At 34.1% G+C, this 18,727-nt stretch overlaps 2 protein-coding genes across 2 annotated transcripts; both read left to right on the forward strand.

Annotated features, from left to right (window-relative positions):
* The first annotated feature begins 1,444 nt into the window (after nt 1-1,444).
* On the forward strand, nt 1,445-12,552 carry sting1 (stimulator of interferon response cGAMP interactor 1). Its single transcript, XM_065263874.2, has 7 exons — nt 1,445-1,543; nt 3,237-3,463; nt 3,578-3,755; nt 7,567-7,675; nt 8,392-8,615; nt 11,141-11,327; nt 12,214-12,552. The coding sequence occupies exons 2-7, from the start codon at nt 3,237-3,239 to the stop codon at nt 12,495-12,497; spliced, it is 1,209 nt and encodes a 402-aa protein (XP_065119946.2). The 5' UTR covers nt 1,445-1,543; the 3' UTR covers nt 12,498-12,552.
* Nucleotides 12,553-15,469: 2,917 nt separating this feature from the next.
* Nucleotides 15,470-18,709, forward strand: LOC135762317 (DNA damage-inducible transcript 4-like protein). Its single transcript, XM_065275263.2, has 2 exons — nt 15,470-15,741; nt 17,551-18,709. The coding sequence occupies exons 1-2, from the start codon at nt 15,597-15,599 to the stop codon at nt 18,003-18,005; spliced, it is 600 nt and encodes a 199-aa protein (XP_065131335.1). The 5' UTR covers nt 15,470-15,596; the 3' UTR covers nt 18,006-18,709.
* Nucleotides 18,710-18,727: the final 18 nt, after the last annotated feature.

An 18,727-nucleotide genomic window follows, 5' to 3' on the forward strand; every position in this document is an offset into this window, starting at 1 on the left:
TGAGCGCGCATCAGTGTTGCCAAATTGGTAATGTCCAAGTAAATTATCGTACCAGAACCACAAAATTATGATATTTGGAAGAAAATTAGTCAAATGTGCATTTTAAGTGTACTTTAGTCGGAGAGTCAAAAAAACTGGAAGAAAAGAGAAAGAGTCATTCTCAACGATGATTGGCAGAGAATACATGAAGAGATGGAGTTGTGGCAAGAAGGGAAACAGCAACTGCCGAAATCAAATGAAATCTCGCCGAAGGTCGCTGTTTTTATCCTAATCCTGCCCCAAACCAAACCCTAAACCCAACATTTCACCAGATTTATACTGTAGCTTGATTCCATCTAGCCAGGAACACAGTTTTAACCCTAATCCTACCCCCAAACCTTTATTTAAACCCAACATCTGGTGAGATTTAGGCCATAGATGTATCCCTTCTAGCCAAAACCAAGACATAGAAGACATGCATTATTATTACATTCTCTTCTCAATTATGATGAAGTCAAAATAGCGTTGTGTCTTTCGAAAAGTATTTTGTTTTCCTATATCTGAAAACATCTTAAGAACAACTTTCTCCAAATCAACTTTGACTTTGTACATTTATCCAGAGATAAATCCTGAACTCTATGAGAGATGCTTAGCGCTGCGTTGCCAAATCCTCTTCTTTTTGCGGACATAGAATTGGGCTTCTTTGAAACTGTTTCAGTGAGTTTATATTTTTCTTTGCGGTAAAGATGAAATGATATTCATTAGTCATTGGTAGTTGGGCTGTAAATAGTCATTGGGATTCTTTTGGGTTAGTTTTAAATGTCTAATCTGGCAACCCTGCGCCTGCGTTTGGTTCAGATTATATAGAATTTACATGTAAAATAGCCTTTTAATCAGATTGCAATGTTTAGGGTACATGTAAACTGTACAATAGTAACGTGCAATCGGATTAAATTAAGTCGAATTGACAATATTTTGTGCATTTAAACTATATAATCGAATTGTGCAGGATCTGCACATTTCTGGCCTTTACATCTGAATAACCATTACCAAGCTAAAGCCTTGCTGGTTTGTTTGCCTTGACAGATATTGCACAGACCCAAGAGACATTATTGTGTGTGGTAAGTAAAGTCCTAGGTTAGGTTAACTCACAGATCTAATATATCTAATATAAGAGCTATGACTGTAAGATGTTGTGTGAACAGAACAGACCCTGCATTGTGTGTTTGTGTGTATTGAATAATATGAAATACACATTTCTGTAACACTTTACAATAAGGTTGTATTTGTTCACATTAGTAAATGCATTATATAACATGAACAAACAAAACAATATAGTTTTCAGCATTTAATAATTCTTGTTCATGTTAAAAAGAGACATTGTCTATTAGTAAAGGGTTTGCGATAAATGAAAGTAAAACTGAAAGTGGGAAAAGAGGAGTGACACAGACAATGGAGAGAGAGAGAGAGAGAGAGAGAGAGAGAGAGAGAGAGACACGAAGTGCGGAAGAACTAAAGACTGAGAGACAGATTCATATCGTACTCATTCATCATCTGAATCAAGGTAAGTTTATAGGCACCATCTCTAACCCTTCTTATTATCTGATTGTGTAGTTTATAGGTTTGAAAATATTTAGGAAAGTAAATATAGCTATGATAAGTTTTTTCTGAACTCTATTCATCTAAACCATAATCGTAATAAAAGGTCTTAAAATAACTTCAGTTTACAAAACACACATCCTCTATTACACAATACAGTGGTGAAAGATAGTTTTGATTTATTGATATGATTGTTGTGAATTATCTTTGTGTGATGTCTTACAGTATATATATTTATGATCAATCCAGACATACTCTGTGGCCACCTTTATATAGTCTTCAACAGCTATTGGTTTAAATTAATCTGAAAAATTATAATGAACCACCCATATGTGGTGATACAACATTTGGGGTTGGAAATAACCCAGGTTATTTTAAACCCAGCTGTTGGGTTTGTCCCTATTTTACGCAATCAAGGGCTGAAAACGACCAAAATTATTTTTAAAGTGCAAATTCAGTAAAGTAACAAGTGACGTAAAGCTAACACGCACATACACACCTGCAGAAGTTTTTCTTATCCGTTTGTGGTTGTATTGTTTAACTCAGCTGTCATTCCAGTGAACAAATATTTATCCCAATGCAAAAAAATATTTAAATGCTTACTGAACATACAGTGATAATAATATATCAGTGAGTGACGTTAATTATTGTCAAACTTGCATTTCTTGTAAACCCAGTGATGTGACGTAATTTGCAGACACTGAAAACATTCTCTGGCACGAAACAAGGGAACTACTTCAAAACTGAAACCATGTGGTTTCATTAGCTTTATGAATGCATGGTAAAAACTTATATTTACATTTATGCATTCGGCAGATGCATTCAGTCTAGAATGTTTTTTCTCAATATATGCATGTTCCCTGTTAGATTTGTGACCTTTGCATTGCTAATTGCATTCAGCTATACAATATATATCTACGGTCATTGTTTGGGGTAATGCATTACAAGTAACATGCAATGCATTGCGTAATAATATTACTTTTCTGAAGTAACGAGTAAAGTAACGCATTACTTTATAAATGCACACATTAATATTTGAGTTACTTTTTAGTTTTAAATATATATATATAAAATGTACTGAATTAAACTGAACAAAGTCAAATACAATTACACACGCTATGCGTGCCCACCCAAGCGGGAATAGTTTGAGTCAGAAACAGAGATGGCAGGCCAGAGCTTGACATTTTTGCGATGGAAAATGCAATTTCTGAATGCAAAACTTCTCAGTCATAAAAACACCGCAATTCCTGAAAGAGATCAAGCCTGAGCCAAGTAAGAAAAAGTAACTTAAAAGTATAACGCAAGCATTACTTTCCATGAAAAGTAACCAAGTAACACAATTAGTTACTTTTTGGGGGAGCAACTTAGTATTGTAATGCATTACTTTAAAAAGTAACTTTCCCCAATACTGTATACGGTGTGATGTTTGGTTGTATGCAATGGCATATAGACTCCAGTACATATATAGGCCAACAATGATCAGACAATGTTATGGTAAAATTTGATAAAAAGTCATGAGCCATCCACAATACTAGAGAAATAACTTCTCTCTGTTATAAGTGTATAACTGAATGTTTAGACTCAACGCTCTAAGTGAATTTAAAGTTATAAAAAAATGTGCATCCTTCCTGTCTTAACTATGAATGTAATGTGTTTAGATGTTGACAGTGGTGGGTGAAGATGCTTTGGTCCCCAGACCGAGGAGTAGACTGCCTGTGCTGTGTGCCTTCGCTCTCGCGGCTCTAGCGTTGGTTTTTGCTCTTTTGCTTGACACTGAGCAATTCAATGAGAGAGCAAGATTGATAGTTTTATGCGTTGGCTTTGAAACAACTCTTTATGGCATGTGCTTGTTTGCAGAAGAGTGGATCAACCATTCAAAGCAACGGTTAGAAACCAACCTTACGTTTTCTTTTTATATATAAAATAATGCATTTCTTTTTTAATATATAATGTACCATATATTGGTATTTAAATGTTAAACTTTCCTGCTCTTTTACAGGTATCATGGTAAAATAAGTCGGATCTTTCAGGCATGCTTAAATACGCATGTCATTCTGGGAGTGGCTCTTATCATCCTGCAGCTAAAGTTGGGTGGAGGTTCATTGTCTTATGAACAGCTGAGCACCGTATGCCTTACATGTGCCGTTTACCTGCTCTCTAAAAGCATGGGGATTCTGGTAAGATTTATCTGGGCTTTGTGCCAGCAGATCACCGTCATTGTCAAACAACAGGTGTTCATTTCACTGTAAAAATATTTGGCTTTTTTAAGGTACTTTCAAATGAGCTTTACAAGTCATTTTAAGTTACCTTTTTTTATTAATTTCAACCTATCAAAATGAGTTCAATTTCAGCTTAGTGACTTGTAAAACCAGTTTAATTGTACTTATTACTTCAAAGATTTAATGAAGGATAATATGCTTACAGTGTATGACAAAGGAATGTAATAGAGCTCTATCTTACAAAAATATCAAATATGTGACCCTGGAGCACAAAACCATAACTTTTTCTCAAACAAATAAATAAGCTTTCCATTGGTTTGTTTAAAAACTATACATTTCAAAATGTAAGGTGAAAATGTAAGTTATAATAAAAAGGAGGCCATGGCATGAAAATCTGACCTTTTCCATGTTTAAGTGCTATGATTGGGTCCCCAGTGCTTCTATCAACTTAGAAAATGTGAAAAAGAATAACCCAGTAACTTAGTTTTTATAAACCATTCTCTACAAGCACATGAAAAAAATTGGTCGTTAAAATTTGGCTCTCCTTATGATGTCATAAGGAGCCCTTATTATAATAATACCGCCCCTTAATCTGCCCTATCCAATCACAGCACTGCCAATTAGTGCAGAGAAAAAGAGAGAGAGAAAATAATTCACAGCACAATTGAGTTTCGATTTCAACAAACCACCATCATTGTGATCAATGTTTGCTCTTCATCCGCTCATTTGCATTTTAAAGGACACACCCAAAATGGCACATTTTTGCTCACACCTACAAAGTGGCAATTTTAACATGTTATAATAAATTATTTATATGGTATTTTGAGCTAAAACTTCACATATGTGCTCTGGGGACACCAAAGCACCAAAAATGTATTTGACATCTTTAAAAAGTGTTGTGACGTGGCCCCTTGAATTTTGTTTAGGCGTTACCAAGTTAAATCAACTTTTTACTTTTTACAGTGTAGTACAATATTCAGACTTATACAACTCCAAATGAAGTCCTTCAGGCAACACATATGTACACATTTTTACAGTCGTATGCAAAAGTTTGCGCACCCCCGACATGATTTTTTTTAATAAATATTTGTGTGTTTGGATCAGCATTTTCATTTTGGTCTATCAAATAACTGAAGGACACAGTAATAATACAGTAGTGAAATGAGGTTTATTGGATAATAAATGCCATCCCAGTCCCCAGACCTGAATATAATTGAACATCTGTGGAGGCTCTACTAAATATTGATATAATTTTTCTGTTGGGGTGCCCAAATTTATGCACCTGTCTAATTTTGTTTTGATGCATATTGCACATTTTCTGTGAATCCAATACAGGGCCGGCGCCACGAGGGGGCGTGAGGGGGCGTCGCCCCCTCACTGGCACTATCCCGCCCCCTCAGATCACCATTAATGTTGAATGGGATTTTAATGATAAAATGCGCTATTTAAAAATCACGTTTGCCTTGTGTATTGTCTTCCTAAAGGGAATTTTAAAGTCTAATTATTTAACAAAACAAAAAAACAAGTGTGCATGTATTCTACCGTGACACACGCCCACTCATGTATAGCCTATAGGCTTGTTCGAATTCATCAGGCGAAGACGTCAAAATACCGCGAGAGCGAGACGAAACGACACTTAGTATGATTTCTCGAATCGTTCTCGCGGTACTTTGACGTCATGTGGTTGTTGGTTCTTGCAGCCGCGCCTGAAGTTGAACAAGTTTGTGTTGACGGCTTGAGGCACGCCGACAATGAACCCGCGTTCAGAGTCTTAGAGGGAAATCAAGATGTCGAAGTGGGAAATTATATAAAAATTTACAGACAGGAGTGTGAGAGTGACCTGGGCCTGCCCTGTAGCAATGGATATATGGAAAATAGCATTGGAAGTTCTACAAACCGGACTCCGGATTGTCACACATCAATTAATGCCGTGGCGTGGATGAATTATCGGAGCATTTCAGGTGCAAAGATCCAAATATTCGGCTGTCATTAAGTCAATTCGGGCACCATGAACTTCAGCCAGACTGTAACGTTACATAGTTTTGAAAAGTTCAGATGTTCATGTTCTTCAGCATCCTTGCAAGTCAACGTACAACCAACAGCCTATTATTGTTCTGCATTTAACGTTAAAGGTAAGCCTGTACGATCTCTCTCTCTCACACACCTGTTTATCAGGAGTAAATAGATAAAAAACAGACATTGTTAAATTTATAATTAACGAATTTGAATAAGCCTATCCTACAGCATAGCTGTATATGTAAACGAGTTATTGCCATTTTGCTATTGTGGTTCTCTAGCTGCTTAATCGCTAGCTTGGTGCATTACTTGTGGCAGTTAAAATAACTACGTTATATGATCAAATTGAACCAAAATGTTGATAAAATGTTGCGTTTGGACCGTTTTTGGGCTGAAAACCATCAACTCTATTTGCCAACACTGCCCCCCACCATTACGTAAAATTTATTTCTACCTCTGGGTCTGAACTTCTAATGAGTAGTGTTGTGCTAATATGTGACGTTAGGTATGCGTTTTTTTGTTGTTGTTGTATCGTTCAGAGCTCTTTACGTTGCTCACAGCTGTAGTTTTTGTGGTTGTATTACAGAGATGTTTGTTTATAACACTTTAAAACTTAATGTACCAAACCTATGTATTTTCTAGCTGGGGGAATTATATGCATTCATGTGATCGCCCCCTCTGGTATTTTAGACGCCCCCTCATCAGCGCTCGGCTGGCGCCGGCACTGATCCAATAAACCTCATTTCACTACTAAAATATTACCAGTCCTTCAGTTATTTGAAAGATCAAAATGAAGTTGCTGATCCAAACACCCAAATATTTATAAACAAAAACATGGAAATTGTGAGGGGTGCCCGAACATTTGCATACGATTGTACATTTTCATTTTTTATGGGACATTTACAAAATATCTTCATGGAACATAATCTTTCATATAATAAAAATGCAGCTTGGTTAAAACAACTTGGTTTGGCAAGTCAAAGTTGACATAAATTAATTGAAACAATTTCAATTTGTTTTATAAGCTCAGTTAAAGTAACATAAAATATATATATATATATATATATGTTGATTAGACAAAAATGCTTAACTTTTTAAAGTGTAGGGTATTTAATAATTTTTAGCATTTAAAAAAAATCGATAATTTTGACCCATACAATGTATTTTTTGCTATTGCTACACCGTAAAAAAAATGCAGATTTTTTTGTCAAAACAACATAATTTATGCTACTTTAACTTAAAAACTTAGTTATTTATAAGTTATGTCAACTCGTGCACAAGTCAAAACTTAAAATATTAGATTTAATTGATAAAACCAAGTTGTTTTAACTTCATTCTGCATTTTTTTCACAATGCACAAATATACCCATGCTACTTAAGACTTGTTTTTTGGTCCAGGGTCACATATTAGGAATAGGAAAAGTCATATCTGGTAGCACACACCAAGTACTTGCTTCATAGGTCACAAAGTTACTGTGCAAAATGGTCAGCAATAACAGGTTTTTTTAGTTGATATCAATTTGGTAATTGTATTTACATCAAACACAAGCTGTCCCGATGCTTTAACCCCTTTTATTTTTAAACCACTTTCCAAAAGTCCATTGTACAAGGCAGCAAACCACTTAACTTAACCAACTTCCGTGGCTCTCTGGAATACTGAATTCTGAGAATCTGTATTAACAGAACAATTTTAGGGAAATACGTAATGGGTAATCCCCATGTCTTTATATATTATATTTATCTGTTCTGCCAGGGCCCTACTCCTGTGGAGATTTCAGAAATCTGTGAAGTAAGGAAAATGAATGTGGCACATGGCTTGGCCTGGTCTTTCTATACAGGCTACCTGAAATTTGTGCTTCCAGGTACATTTGCATTCATAAGCCATTACTCATCATGACCACACTCCTTTACACTTTACATTACGTACTGTGAACCGATGCAATATTTACTCTCGAACCTCTCAAATAAATGCAGCCACACATTTAAAGGCCTCAGGATCTGTAGATAAAAAGGTTGGAAAATACCCTGAAAACCCACCCAGCTAAAGTCATTTTTTGTGATTTACAATTTTACAATCATCATACATAATGTAAAGAGCATTCTGTCCAAATATAACCTTAATCTCTTTAATACTGACTAAGTAAAATCAAGTCAAAGATTAAAAATAAAAAAATGAAATCAATGATCGAGTCAAACTTGGATGCTCCTGGATTTCTGAGGAGCCAGAAAAGCAAGAGCTATTACTCATGACCACCAGAGGGCAGCACAGGCACATTATTTACCCTCAATCACCTAAATGCAAATTAAAATGTGAAACAGGCCTTCTGGGATGCTGGATGCATGAATCAAGCTGCTGGATTTGTTATTGTTATTATTGCTAAAAGTCTATTTTTGAAAGTCTATAAGAATTCAGAAAAGTATCTGTGTCAGAAAACCTGTTAGGTTACCATAATTGAGTTAATTACTAAAAACATCTTGTTGTCACGCGTAACCTGTAGATTAGCAAGTTTCTGTGTCACTGTGTCTGAGTTTATTGTGAGCGATTAACATCTCTTTCCTTATCTTTTCTAACTTGCAGATCTAGAAAACAAGGTCACGGAGTACACCACAAGGAAGGAACTGAGTTCTCCTCGCCTCCATATTCTTCTACCCCTCAACGCTGCAGCCCCAAACAAACCAGAAGACGACGACAATCATGTGGTCTTCCACGAGAACCTTCCAGAACTGGAGCTAAATAGAGCAGGAGTGCGACAACGAAGCTACAAGAACAGCATCTATAAAATCACCGGCGAGAACAATGAGGTGAGTCGTTTTACCAAATAAGTGATTTTAGTTGTTTTTTTTTTGTCAAAGCAATTGATAATAAAGGGATAGTTCACCCAAGAATGAAAATTCTGTCATCATTTGCTCATCCTAAAGTTAATTAAACATTTATACATTTCTTTGGTTACAAACATTGCACAAAACTTTGTTCTTTGTAATTAGCAGAAGCTTTATAAGCACCACTAACTTGTTTTTCCTACTATGGAAGTCAGTGGTGATCCTTTATTCTGCTTGCTTACAAATATTTTCCTTTATGTTCAGCAGAACAAAGAAATTTCTACAGCTCCGTAACAGCTTGAGGGTGAGCAAATGCTGACAGAATTTTCATTTTTAGGTGAACTATCCCTTTAAGGGGAGTGACATTTTTATTTTGACATGGATTAAAATGGACAAAAACATTCAAAAGGCCATTCTTAAGTTTAAAAACCTATCCGCTGGTCCATCCTTCCACAAAAAAACAGTTTACTATCCAGTCACCACTTGCTTACTGTTTTCTATCCTCTGTGTGAGACTTTAAAGGGGACATATCACAAGACTTTTTAAGATGTCAAATAAATCTTCAAAATATGTGAACTTTTAGCTCAAAATACCAAATAGATCATTTATTATAGCATGTTAAAATTGCCACTTTGTAGGTTTGAGCAAAAATGTGCTGTTTTTGGGTGTGTCCCTTGTCAATTTAATTTAATGACAACACAGCCAGGCTTTCAAATAAATTAGTTGATTTGATTTCTACACTAAATGACAGTGCCGTGGTTGGATATTGCAAATTAAGGAGCGATAATGTTATAATAAGATCCCCTTCTGACATCACAAGGGGGGCCAGATTTTAATAAGCTATTTTTTCACATGCTTGCAGAGAATGGTTTACCAAAACTAAGTTACTGGGTTGATCTTTATCACATTTTATATGTTCATACAAGCACTTGGGACCCAATTATAGCACTTAAACATTGAAAAAGTCAGATTTTCATGATATGTCCCCTTTAATTTCTCATAGGGGTGGTTTCCCGTACAGGGATTAGGTTTAGCCAGGACTAGGCCTTAGTTTAATTATGAAATATAACTAGTTTTAACAAACATGCCTTACTAAAAACATTACTTGTGTGCATTTTGAGGCAAAACAAAAGGCACTGATGTATTTTAAGATATGTCAGTGCAAATAATTTTCTGTTTGGACAGCCCTTACATTTATTTCAGTCTAGGACTAGTCTAATCCCTGTCTGGGAAACCACCCCATAGAGTATAGTGCAAAAGTCAGGAGTTGCTAAAGACAAGGGTTGCTACCAGATTTATATTAGTTACAAAAATAACCAAACACTAAAACAACTCAAAATCTAAATATTTTTAGCTTGAATATACTTAAAAAAAATGTTGCCCTAAAACATTAAGTAACTAAAACATGTGTACATTTAACTTAATCTAGTATTTCCAACTTAATTCAGCAAGTTCAGCAAGTTCATTTATATTATTTTTGGTGTTATACATTTTTTAACACAAAATGTATGACTTAAATAAACTTGATTCTCCACAGAAACACACATAAACCTAAATTTTCCTAAATTACCATTGTTTTTAAGGGGGGACAGTGTGCACAGCTTACATAAATTTGTGCATACACAGACATCAAACAAAATATTATAGAGCTTTCAGTCTTTCCATGGCACTTACATTTCTAGCAATCTGAACACCCCTGCTTTCATGCAAAAACCTCCAAAATAAAAGTGTTGACTAACTTTCATATCAAATACTATTCAATCGGAATAATGATTATTGTCATCATATTTACATCTGAAACGGCATGTTTTGTTTAATGACTTGTTTAATTGTGTCATTAATGCATTTTGAACAACAACTGCATTATCCTATAACATTAATGTCATTAAACCCATAAAGTATATAAACAACGAACATTACATAAGCTATAGCCACGTGATTGAGTTTAATGTTTAATAATGATTTTTTAAAAAATCGGATTTTGCATTAAATTTTACCTCATATGTGAGCGTGTGTGATTTCGCGCCCCCTTGAACTCTGGCGAACTTTGGCGTTGTACCAAGAAGATTAATCTAGAAATCTACTAATATAACGATGAGACTGTCACATTTTAAACCATACATTTTTTACACAGGGATGTTAACTGCACATTACGGTACTGGGGTTTGGAAAGTGAGCGTTTCTTACACGTTTTAATTCGTCGGATAGCGAAATGTAACAGCCAGCAACAGCAAAGAGCTCGTGACGTCGCTCTGCGACTGCGCTGAATGCAGCGCCTGCCGCCAGAATAAAGTAATGTTACACGATCAAAATGGCAAAAAAATCTCTGAGAAGTAACAAAAATGCAGCACAGAATAAATAATATTTTGCATATTAAACAGATTAATGGACACTTTTGATTTTGCCTCAGATGTTCAGTATAGTGTACTATCTATTCAACTTTAAATGTGCACTGCAGTTGAAATGAAATCAGTGTCTTACCTTCTTTTTTGTGTTTTCATACCAAGACATATTACTGTGTTTTGGAATACGCCACACCACTGCAGACACTGTATCAGATGTCCCAGGACAGAAACGCAGGGTTCGGAGAAAGAGAACGAAAAGAACAAGTCTTGCTTTTCTACAGAACCCTCAGCCAAATTCTGGAAAATTCTCTTGAGTGCCGGAATCGATTCCGTCTCGTACTGATCGACGGTGAGATTTACTCTTATCATTAAATTCATTACTGAAGAAGAAAGTCATTTAAAATCTCCATAAACTGACTCAACAAGCAGGTTGCTAAAAGCAGGTGATATTAGGTGGAGGGGTATTCAATTTCTAGAGGGCATTTGATTGGACAATCAAGTGAGTGCAGTATGCGTCATCAGTCCCATTAAAGTCTGTAAAGCATGAATCTGTGTTAGTTGGGATCATTTATTTTTTACAGTCACCCATGGAAGAAGCAGGAAAATTAAGTAATTTTAAATACTGATGGATATTTTTATAAGTCATGGATATTTAAAGCGAATACATTTCAACAGTGAATGGTCATATCAGTGACCAGAAATTATGTTCTTGATTTTTTAAAATGTCTTCATTACTATAATGTTTATTGAGTGTAGGGCTACATAACGATTAATCACAAACTAATCAATTGCAGAATAAAAGTTTTTGTTTACATCATATACTGTATGTGTACATATTCATTATACACAGTACACACATATATATGATGTAAACAAAAAATTTTATTCTGCAAACGAATCTGGTTAATATTCCGTATTTATATACACTGTAAAAATTCCTTGTTGCACGTACATTTTTTAAGTTGAATTAACTTGAATTTACAATTCATTTAAACTTTCTTGACTAAGGGGTTGCTATAAATAAAAAAATTGAAGTTGAATTATTTCAACTTAATTTTTATAATTTATAGCAGCAACTCACTTATGAAGAAAGTTTAAATGAGTTGTAATTTCAAGTTGATTTAACTTAAAAATTTACATGCACCAAGGAATTTTTACAGTGTAAAAGTTCCTCTTAAAAATTCAAGCCATCCTATTCAGTGTGCCCATTACTCTTTTTTACATCTGTTTCACAGATGAGCATACAGGTGAGCCACATTACCTCTCCAGAGAGATCATTAAGCACCTGAATCAACAGAAAGGAGAGATACACATGAATCCAGTCCAAGAGCATGAGCATCTGGGCCATCCACTTCCAGAAGAGGGTGCCGTGGCTGATTTTAATCGTAATTTGGATGGTGCCTTTTCAGAAGATCAGATGAACAGCTTACCAACCCTCATGTTCAGCCTCCCTGGTCCATTGAGATCAGGTCCAGTAGAAACTACTGATGATTACGGACAACATGGCACAAGAAGATAGACTCTTGGCAACTTAGGAATTATGGGAAATAAAAGCAAAATATGCACTTATTTTATATGATTTCTTCTTTTCATGGGCTCAGTCCTGAGTTTATGCAATGTTAGTATTAAAGGTGTCAAAGAATGCATACAATATGTTATAGAGGGATCTGATTTATTAAGTGCAAAATGATCCAGAGATGGTTTTACATGTCCATTTTTCCTTAAAATTGGCTGTTCTTGCCTTATTTGGAAGGGTCATGAATAATAATGCTGATTTTTACAGCAAGGCTCCTGAGTCTCATGTGTCTAAAGAATCAGTGAATGTTTCCTGATAGGTTTTCCTGTGAAAGATCTTTCCTTATTCTTTATACAGTATTTATCAATAAGACAATTTGTTGTTTCCAAGGAACAAACTTTTCTTGTTTTAACTGCATTATTTTCCATCCCTGTGGCAAAACATTTACACGGAGAAGGAGAAAGACGAGTTAAAACAAGTTTTGGTGACCAACACACGAATCATTTGTAAAAATGAGATACAAGATTCTACTTGAATCACACAAAATATTTGTCCTACAAGTACTATAGTTTATCAACTTTAAAGTTTTCTAATTTGGTTAATTTGTAGTAATTGTATATAGTTGTAGATAGACAGTTTACCCCTAAAAGTTATTCATAGGTTGAGTAACAATCTAGTAAGTTTCCTGATCTGATGCAATTTAATAAGCGGGTTGACAAATTGTTTTTACACTTAGTAGTTATTTTCCTTAAGCCTGCTTATTACTTAAAATTTGTACATGAAAGAATAATTGTGTGAAAATGTATTTAGGGTTAAAACAAGTTTCCAAACTAAAGAACAAACAAACATTTAATTTTAATATCTCTAAATATGTTACGTGTCACAGTTTCAGATTGTTAAGATCAGTTACTCATTCATCCAAACAGCTGACCGAGAAAAGATGTCTGTCAGGTTTCACTTTGACATTGATGGATGACCATCACGAGTTTAAATCTCTTCACTTATCACAAAGTGCAACATACGCAGAACTAAAATATTTCCTGTATTTCTAAAAATAAAATGACTTTAGGTCACATGAATATATTTTTGAAAGCTAATAGAAAGAAAGTTTAAGCAAAGATGCAAAATCACATTTAAAAAAACAAAGACGGAGCACTGATCAAATCTAATCACATTCTTACTAATGCTAAAGATATCAAGATTATATTTTCATTAAATGTTATTTACCATATACATGATGATTTTATGTAAAAAAAAACACAGTAATTCACCAAAAAATAACTTTAGCTGGTCTCATTTATTGCAAGAAACATTCTGAGGTATTTGCTTTTAAGTTACTCAAACATTGACCCACAATGTTAACTCTGCTTCCTTTTTTGGTCACTCATGAATATTGCGGTTAATTTATTTCCTACTTATTTACATAGTTTGTAACTTCTCAAAAGTTCTTCTAGAAAACTCTTTACCAGTTCCTCAGTCTCACGAGATAATTCTTCTGAAAGTGGTGCACTGTGACATCACAGCTCTGCCCAGAGGTGGTGTGGTTTGTATTATAGAGAACAAAGGTGAGATCACAGCAAAAAGTCCCACAACGTGACTCAGAGCCACAAAAACACCAAGAAGTTGATGATTTATGTTGTAAGCGTCAGTAAGGGCAAACGTGTGTTCAATCACGTCCTGTTATAGCAACCTCCCCACCAAAAAACACACTAAAATAACTCATATAAATGAAGGTTTTACATTTAAAAATTATACCAAGCAGGTAAAAAGGTGTGAAATTTTTTTTTTATTATAAATTGTAATTAATTTACTAAACCAATGACATTTAAAATCCTCACAATATGACACTAATAGTGAACTAGAAAAGCCTGAATTTGTTATGGTTTATTCTGCTTTTACAGTAAGAGGATGTTTCATTGTCAGAGTTGTTAAACCGGGTTTTACTTACAGTACACATTGTTAGTCTTTGTGGTCATGTGAGTCTCACCTGCGTATAATCGTTACTCATCTGAATCACTTTTACAAGCCCCTTTTCAAACAATATATCCTTGTTCTGTCTGTGTATGATGCCATAAAATGTCTTTGAATTGACAACATTTTCAGCCCTTTGTATATAAGATATTTACATTGATAATTGATATATTGTCACATGGTAACGCCAGTGGTTTGTGACATCTAAATCAGAGTTGATTATATAAAAAAATTAAGGCAGCAAAGATCTTTTATAAAGTGCATACATTAATCATTTTTTTATTATTATTATTATAAATATTTTAGGTTTTATGAGCTCATATTGACTGAGAAATGCAATAGGCAAATTATTTTTTTTGTCACACTGCAGAACAATTTAGATAAAAAAACTGCAGTATACTTCAGTATTTACTACATCTTTTTGCACTTACATTTTTAAGTTATTTCAACTATCTTGAAAAGTGATGAGTTGCTGTAACTTATTAAATCAAGTTAAATTTGCAATAGGTATGTCAACTTTATTTTATAAGTTACATTAACTCATCACTAGTCAATACAGTTAAGTGCAAAATATATTTTTACAGTAGTATATTTTTTATGAAGCCCACTTGCTGAATACTATAGTAATCTGAACTAACTAAATTGATTAACTGTAGTTAGTAAATACTGTACTTTAATAATACTTTTAGTATTGGTAAGTACAAAACTATACGGCATAAGAGTTTTACTATGGTAATATTTTTTATGTGGGATTTTAACAGCAAACTACTACAAGGTTTAGGTGAAAATTTTAAAATATAACAAATGACCAATTTTATTTTAATATATATTGTATGGTATTATACTCAGTGTTTAGTCAACGCAATAGCTATGTTAGGTTGCACGCACTACTGAACCGGTTTGATCTAACCAGACTGATCTAACCTCAGTAGGGTTTGCGTAATATGACAAAGAAGCCCAACCCACAAACTGATGCAACCCATCGTTCATATGAAGTAGCCTACTGTATAAATACAGAGAGAAGTGAAAGAGAAGATACTCATTTCATTCTCTGACATTCATGGAAGGATCAATGAAAGTGTTTGTGTTTGTGAAAGAGGAGCTCGAGTTCGCGGGGAATCACTCGATCAAATGGTTTATACACAAGCTTTGCTCTTCGCTAACGGGATGTCCCGAAAAACCGAGCAGCAAAACCTAGCAAAGAGTTTAAGGTTTCGGAACTTTGGATCACATAACGATCCCTGCGGAAGGCTCATGAAAGCAGAAAGCTTGTCAAGTGAGTACCTGTATTCATCTTAAATGATCTAGACATAGAGGAGCAGGGGCAAGTTGTCACACGGGTAAAGTGCTGTACTATACTATTTTAACATTAAGGTAGACAGATTCTTCAGAAGGTGTTTAAAAATTTTTTTTGTCATTATATAGTGTTGTATATTTTATAGTTTTGTTAAACCTAAAATGCGCTCATTAGTATTTTATTTATTAATGCGTTCAATTAGTATACAGAAATGTTCCACATAAAGCTATAGTAACGTTAGGCCTATACATTAGCATATTTTATAAGTAAAATTCCTAGATATTAGTGTTTTTAACCTTACCATTCAACTGAATACTAAAGTATAAATTAACAAAGTATTTAGTATACTATAGTAAGTATACTATAGTGTACTATATAGTGTATACTACAACAATTGTATGTGGGTTCCCAAGTGCAGTGCCTAAGACAAAATAAAAAATATATATAAATTAAAGTATTTACTAGTAATTTCTATAATATACTATACAGTGTAATAGTCTACTAAAGTATACTAAAGCATTTGTATGTGGGTTCCAAAGTATACTACAGTGCCTAATATAAAAGAATACAAAAATATAAATTAACAAAGTATTTATTAGTAATTTCTATAATATACTATAGTGTACTATATAGTGTATACTACAACATTTGTATCTGGGTTCCCAAGTATACTACATTGCCTATTACAAAAGAATACAAAAATATAAATTAACAAAGTATTTATTAGTAATTTCTATAATAAACTAGTGTACTATATAGTGTATACTACAACATTTGTATGTGGGTTCCCAAGTATACTACATTGCCTATTACAAAAGAACACTAAAATATAAATTAAAGTATTTACTAGTAATTTCTATAATATACTATACAGTGTAATAGTCTACTAAAGTATACTAAAGCATTTGTATGTGGGTTCCAAAGTATACTACAGTGCCTAATATAAAAGAATACAAAAATATAAATTAACAAAGTATTTATTAGTAATTTCTATAATATACTATAGTGTACTATATAGTGTATACTACAACATTTGTATCTGGGTTCCCAAGTATACTACAGTGCCTATTACAAAAGAATACTAAAATATAAATTAAAGTATTTACTAGTAATTTCTATAATAAACTAGTGTACTATATAGTGTATACTACAGCATTTGCATGTGGGTTCCCAAGCACACTACATTGCCTAATACAAAAGAATACTAAAATATAAATTAAAGTTTTTACTAGTAATTTCTATAATATACTACAGTGTAATAGTCTACTAAAGTATACTAAAGCATTTGTATGTGGGTTCCAAAGTATACTACAGTGCCTAATATAAAAGAACACAAAAATATAAATTAACAAAGTATTTATTAGTAATTTCTATAATATACTATAGTGTACTATATAGTGTATACTACAACATTTGTATGTGGGTTCCCAAGTATACTACAGTGCCTAAGACAAAATAATACTAAAATATAAATTAAAGTATTTATTAGTATTTCTATAATATACTATAGTTTACTATAAAGTGTAGACTACAACATTTGTATGTGGGTTCCCAAGTATACTACAGTGCTTTTTGCTTCTTGGGTTTTGACAATACACCAAAAAAACATGGTTACTATACTTTTACCACAATGAACCCATGGTTAATTTTTTTCAGTATGTCAGTTCAGATCAGGTGATAACACGTGAGGCACATGACAATCATGTAAGGCATAAGTCACAGCAAAACAGCTGATGCTCTTGTGAACTTCCCTTAAAGTCATCTGACTTTGCGTTTATTTGCTCACAGGTCTTGGATCTCAGTGCAGTTTGGTGGAGGAAGAAAGCGACGAGGCTTGTCTTCAGCTCGATCTGTCCAAACGTATTGAAAAGTGCCTTTCTGATGCCAAAAAGTCAAGTCTGCGCTGCCAGGAGCTGCGTCTGCCCAGGTGCATGACCGAGCGTGTGGCTGGAGACATCCTGCGCGCATCTGAGGATGAGCCGTGCGGGATACGGGGGGCTTTAATCCATGTGTTCCTGGATAACAAGGGCGAACTACAAAAACTGGGCACCGTGACGGCTGATGAGTGTCTCACCCCCACCTTTGAGCTGTCACTCATCTTACAGGCCGATAAGGACGGATGGCCGCCGCTGAAAATCCTATTCGGTTCTGGGAAAAACGTGCTCAGTCTGAGACGGGAATATCGGCTGATTAAAAGGAAACTCTACTCATCTGCCACTCCTATTGTACTTGAATTTTATTAAGACTGATAGGATGTAATTATAGGGATAAAGGAAACGATAAGGTCCAAACTTTCCTTAAACTATAGGAAAACTTTTGCACTTTCATTTATATTGTTACATTATGCACTGAATGTCTTAAGAGTGTATAACTGTCATATTATTGGAATATTATTCATTAAGTATTGTATTGGTTAATATAATTTAAATGCCTACATTCACTGATCTGTTAAGCTATAAAATGTTAATGACTTAAGTTATTCTACTGTAGTTTTGCAGACAAGTCTTAAATCAAGTACTACACTAAAATGCATGTTTCAGCGATCTTATCTGAAAACACTTATAAAATATATTAGTGCCATTGTCCAAATCCTGACTTAATCTAAGCCTTGTCTGTGAAATTGGGCCATAAAGTGTTAAACTCTGTATAAGACACTACATTGTCACCTGCTGATATTGATGTTACTGTGACATAAGATTTCAAACATTACTTTAAATGGTGTGCGTTTTGTATGTCTATGGTATTGTTTGCACATTTTGTTCAGGGATATAGAAAGGTTTATATATGAATCATTCTGGTTGTTTACATTGATGGTATTGATCATTGTTAGTGTTTTCTTGGAAATTAAAAATGATAGACAAGCTGGTATTGTCTTCCAGAAAACCAAAACTACTAAATCATTTTTGAAAGTGGAATTTGAAAGTAACACAATAAACAGTTAAAAAAAGGAATACATTGGCACTAT

This window comes from Paramisgurnus dabryanus, chromosome 16 (genome assembly GCF_030506205.2).
Source record: "Paramisgurnus dabryanus chromosome 16, PD_genome_1.1, whole genome shotgun sequence".
NCBI lineage: Eukaryota > Metazoa > Chordata > Actinopteri > Cypriniformes > Cobitidae > Paramisgurnus > Paramisgurnus dabryanus.

What these genes read in the sequence shown, in the direction of transcription:
- sting1 (XM_065263874.2), top strand. Translation starts at nt 3,237, where the DNA reads ATGTTGACAGTGGTGGGTGAAGATGCTTTGGTCCCCAGACCGAGGAGT. An exon ending in ATCAACCATTCAAAGCAACG is followed by an intron (nt 3,464 to 3,577) that starts GTTAGAAACCAA and finishes GCTCTTTTACAG; the next exon opens with GTATCATGGTAAAATAAGTC. An exon ending in CTAAAAGCATGGGGATTCTG is followed by an intron (nt 3,756 to 7,566) that starts GTAAGATTTATC and finishes CTGTTCTGCCAG; the next exon opens with GGCCCTACTCCTGTGGAGAT.
- LOC135762317 (XM_065275263.2), top strand. Translation starts at nt 15,597, where the DNA reads ATGGTTTATACACAAGCTTTGCTCTTCGCTAACGGGATGTCCCGAAAA. An exon ending in GAAAGCAGAAAGCTTGTCAA is followed by an intron (nt 15,742 to 17,550) that starts GTGAGTACCTGT and finishes ATTTGCTCACAG; the next exon opens with GTCTTGGATCTCAGTGCAGT.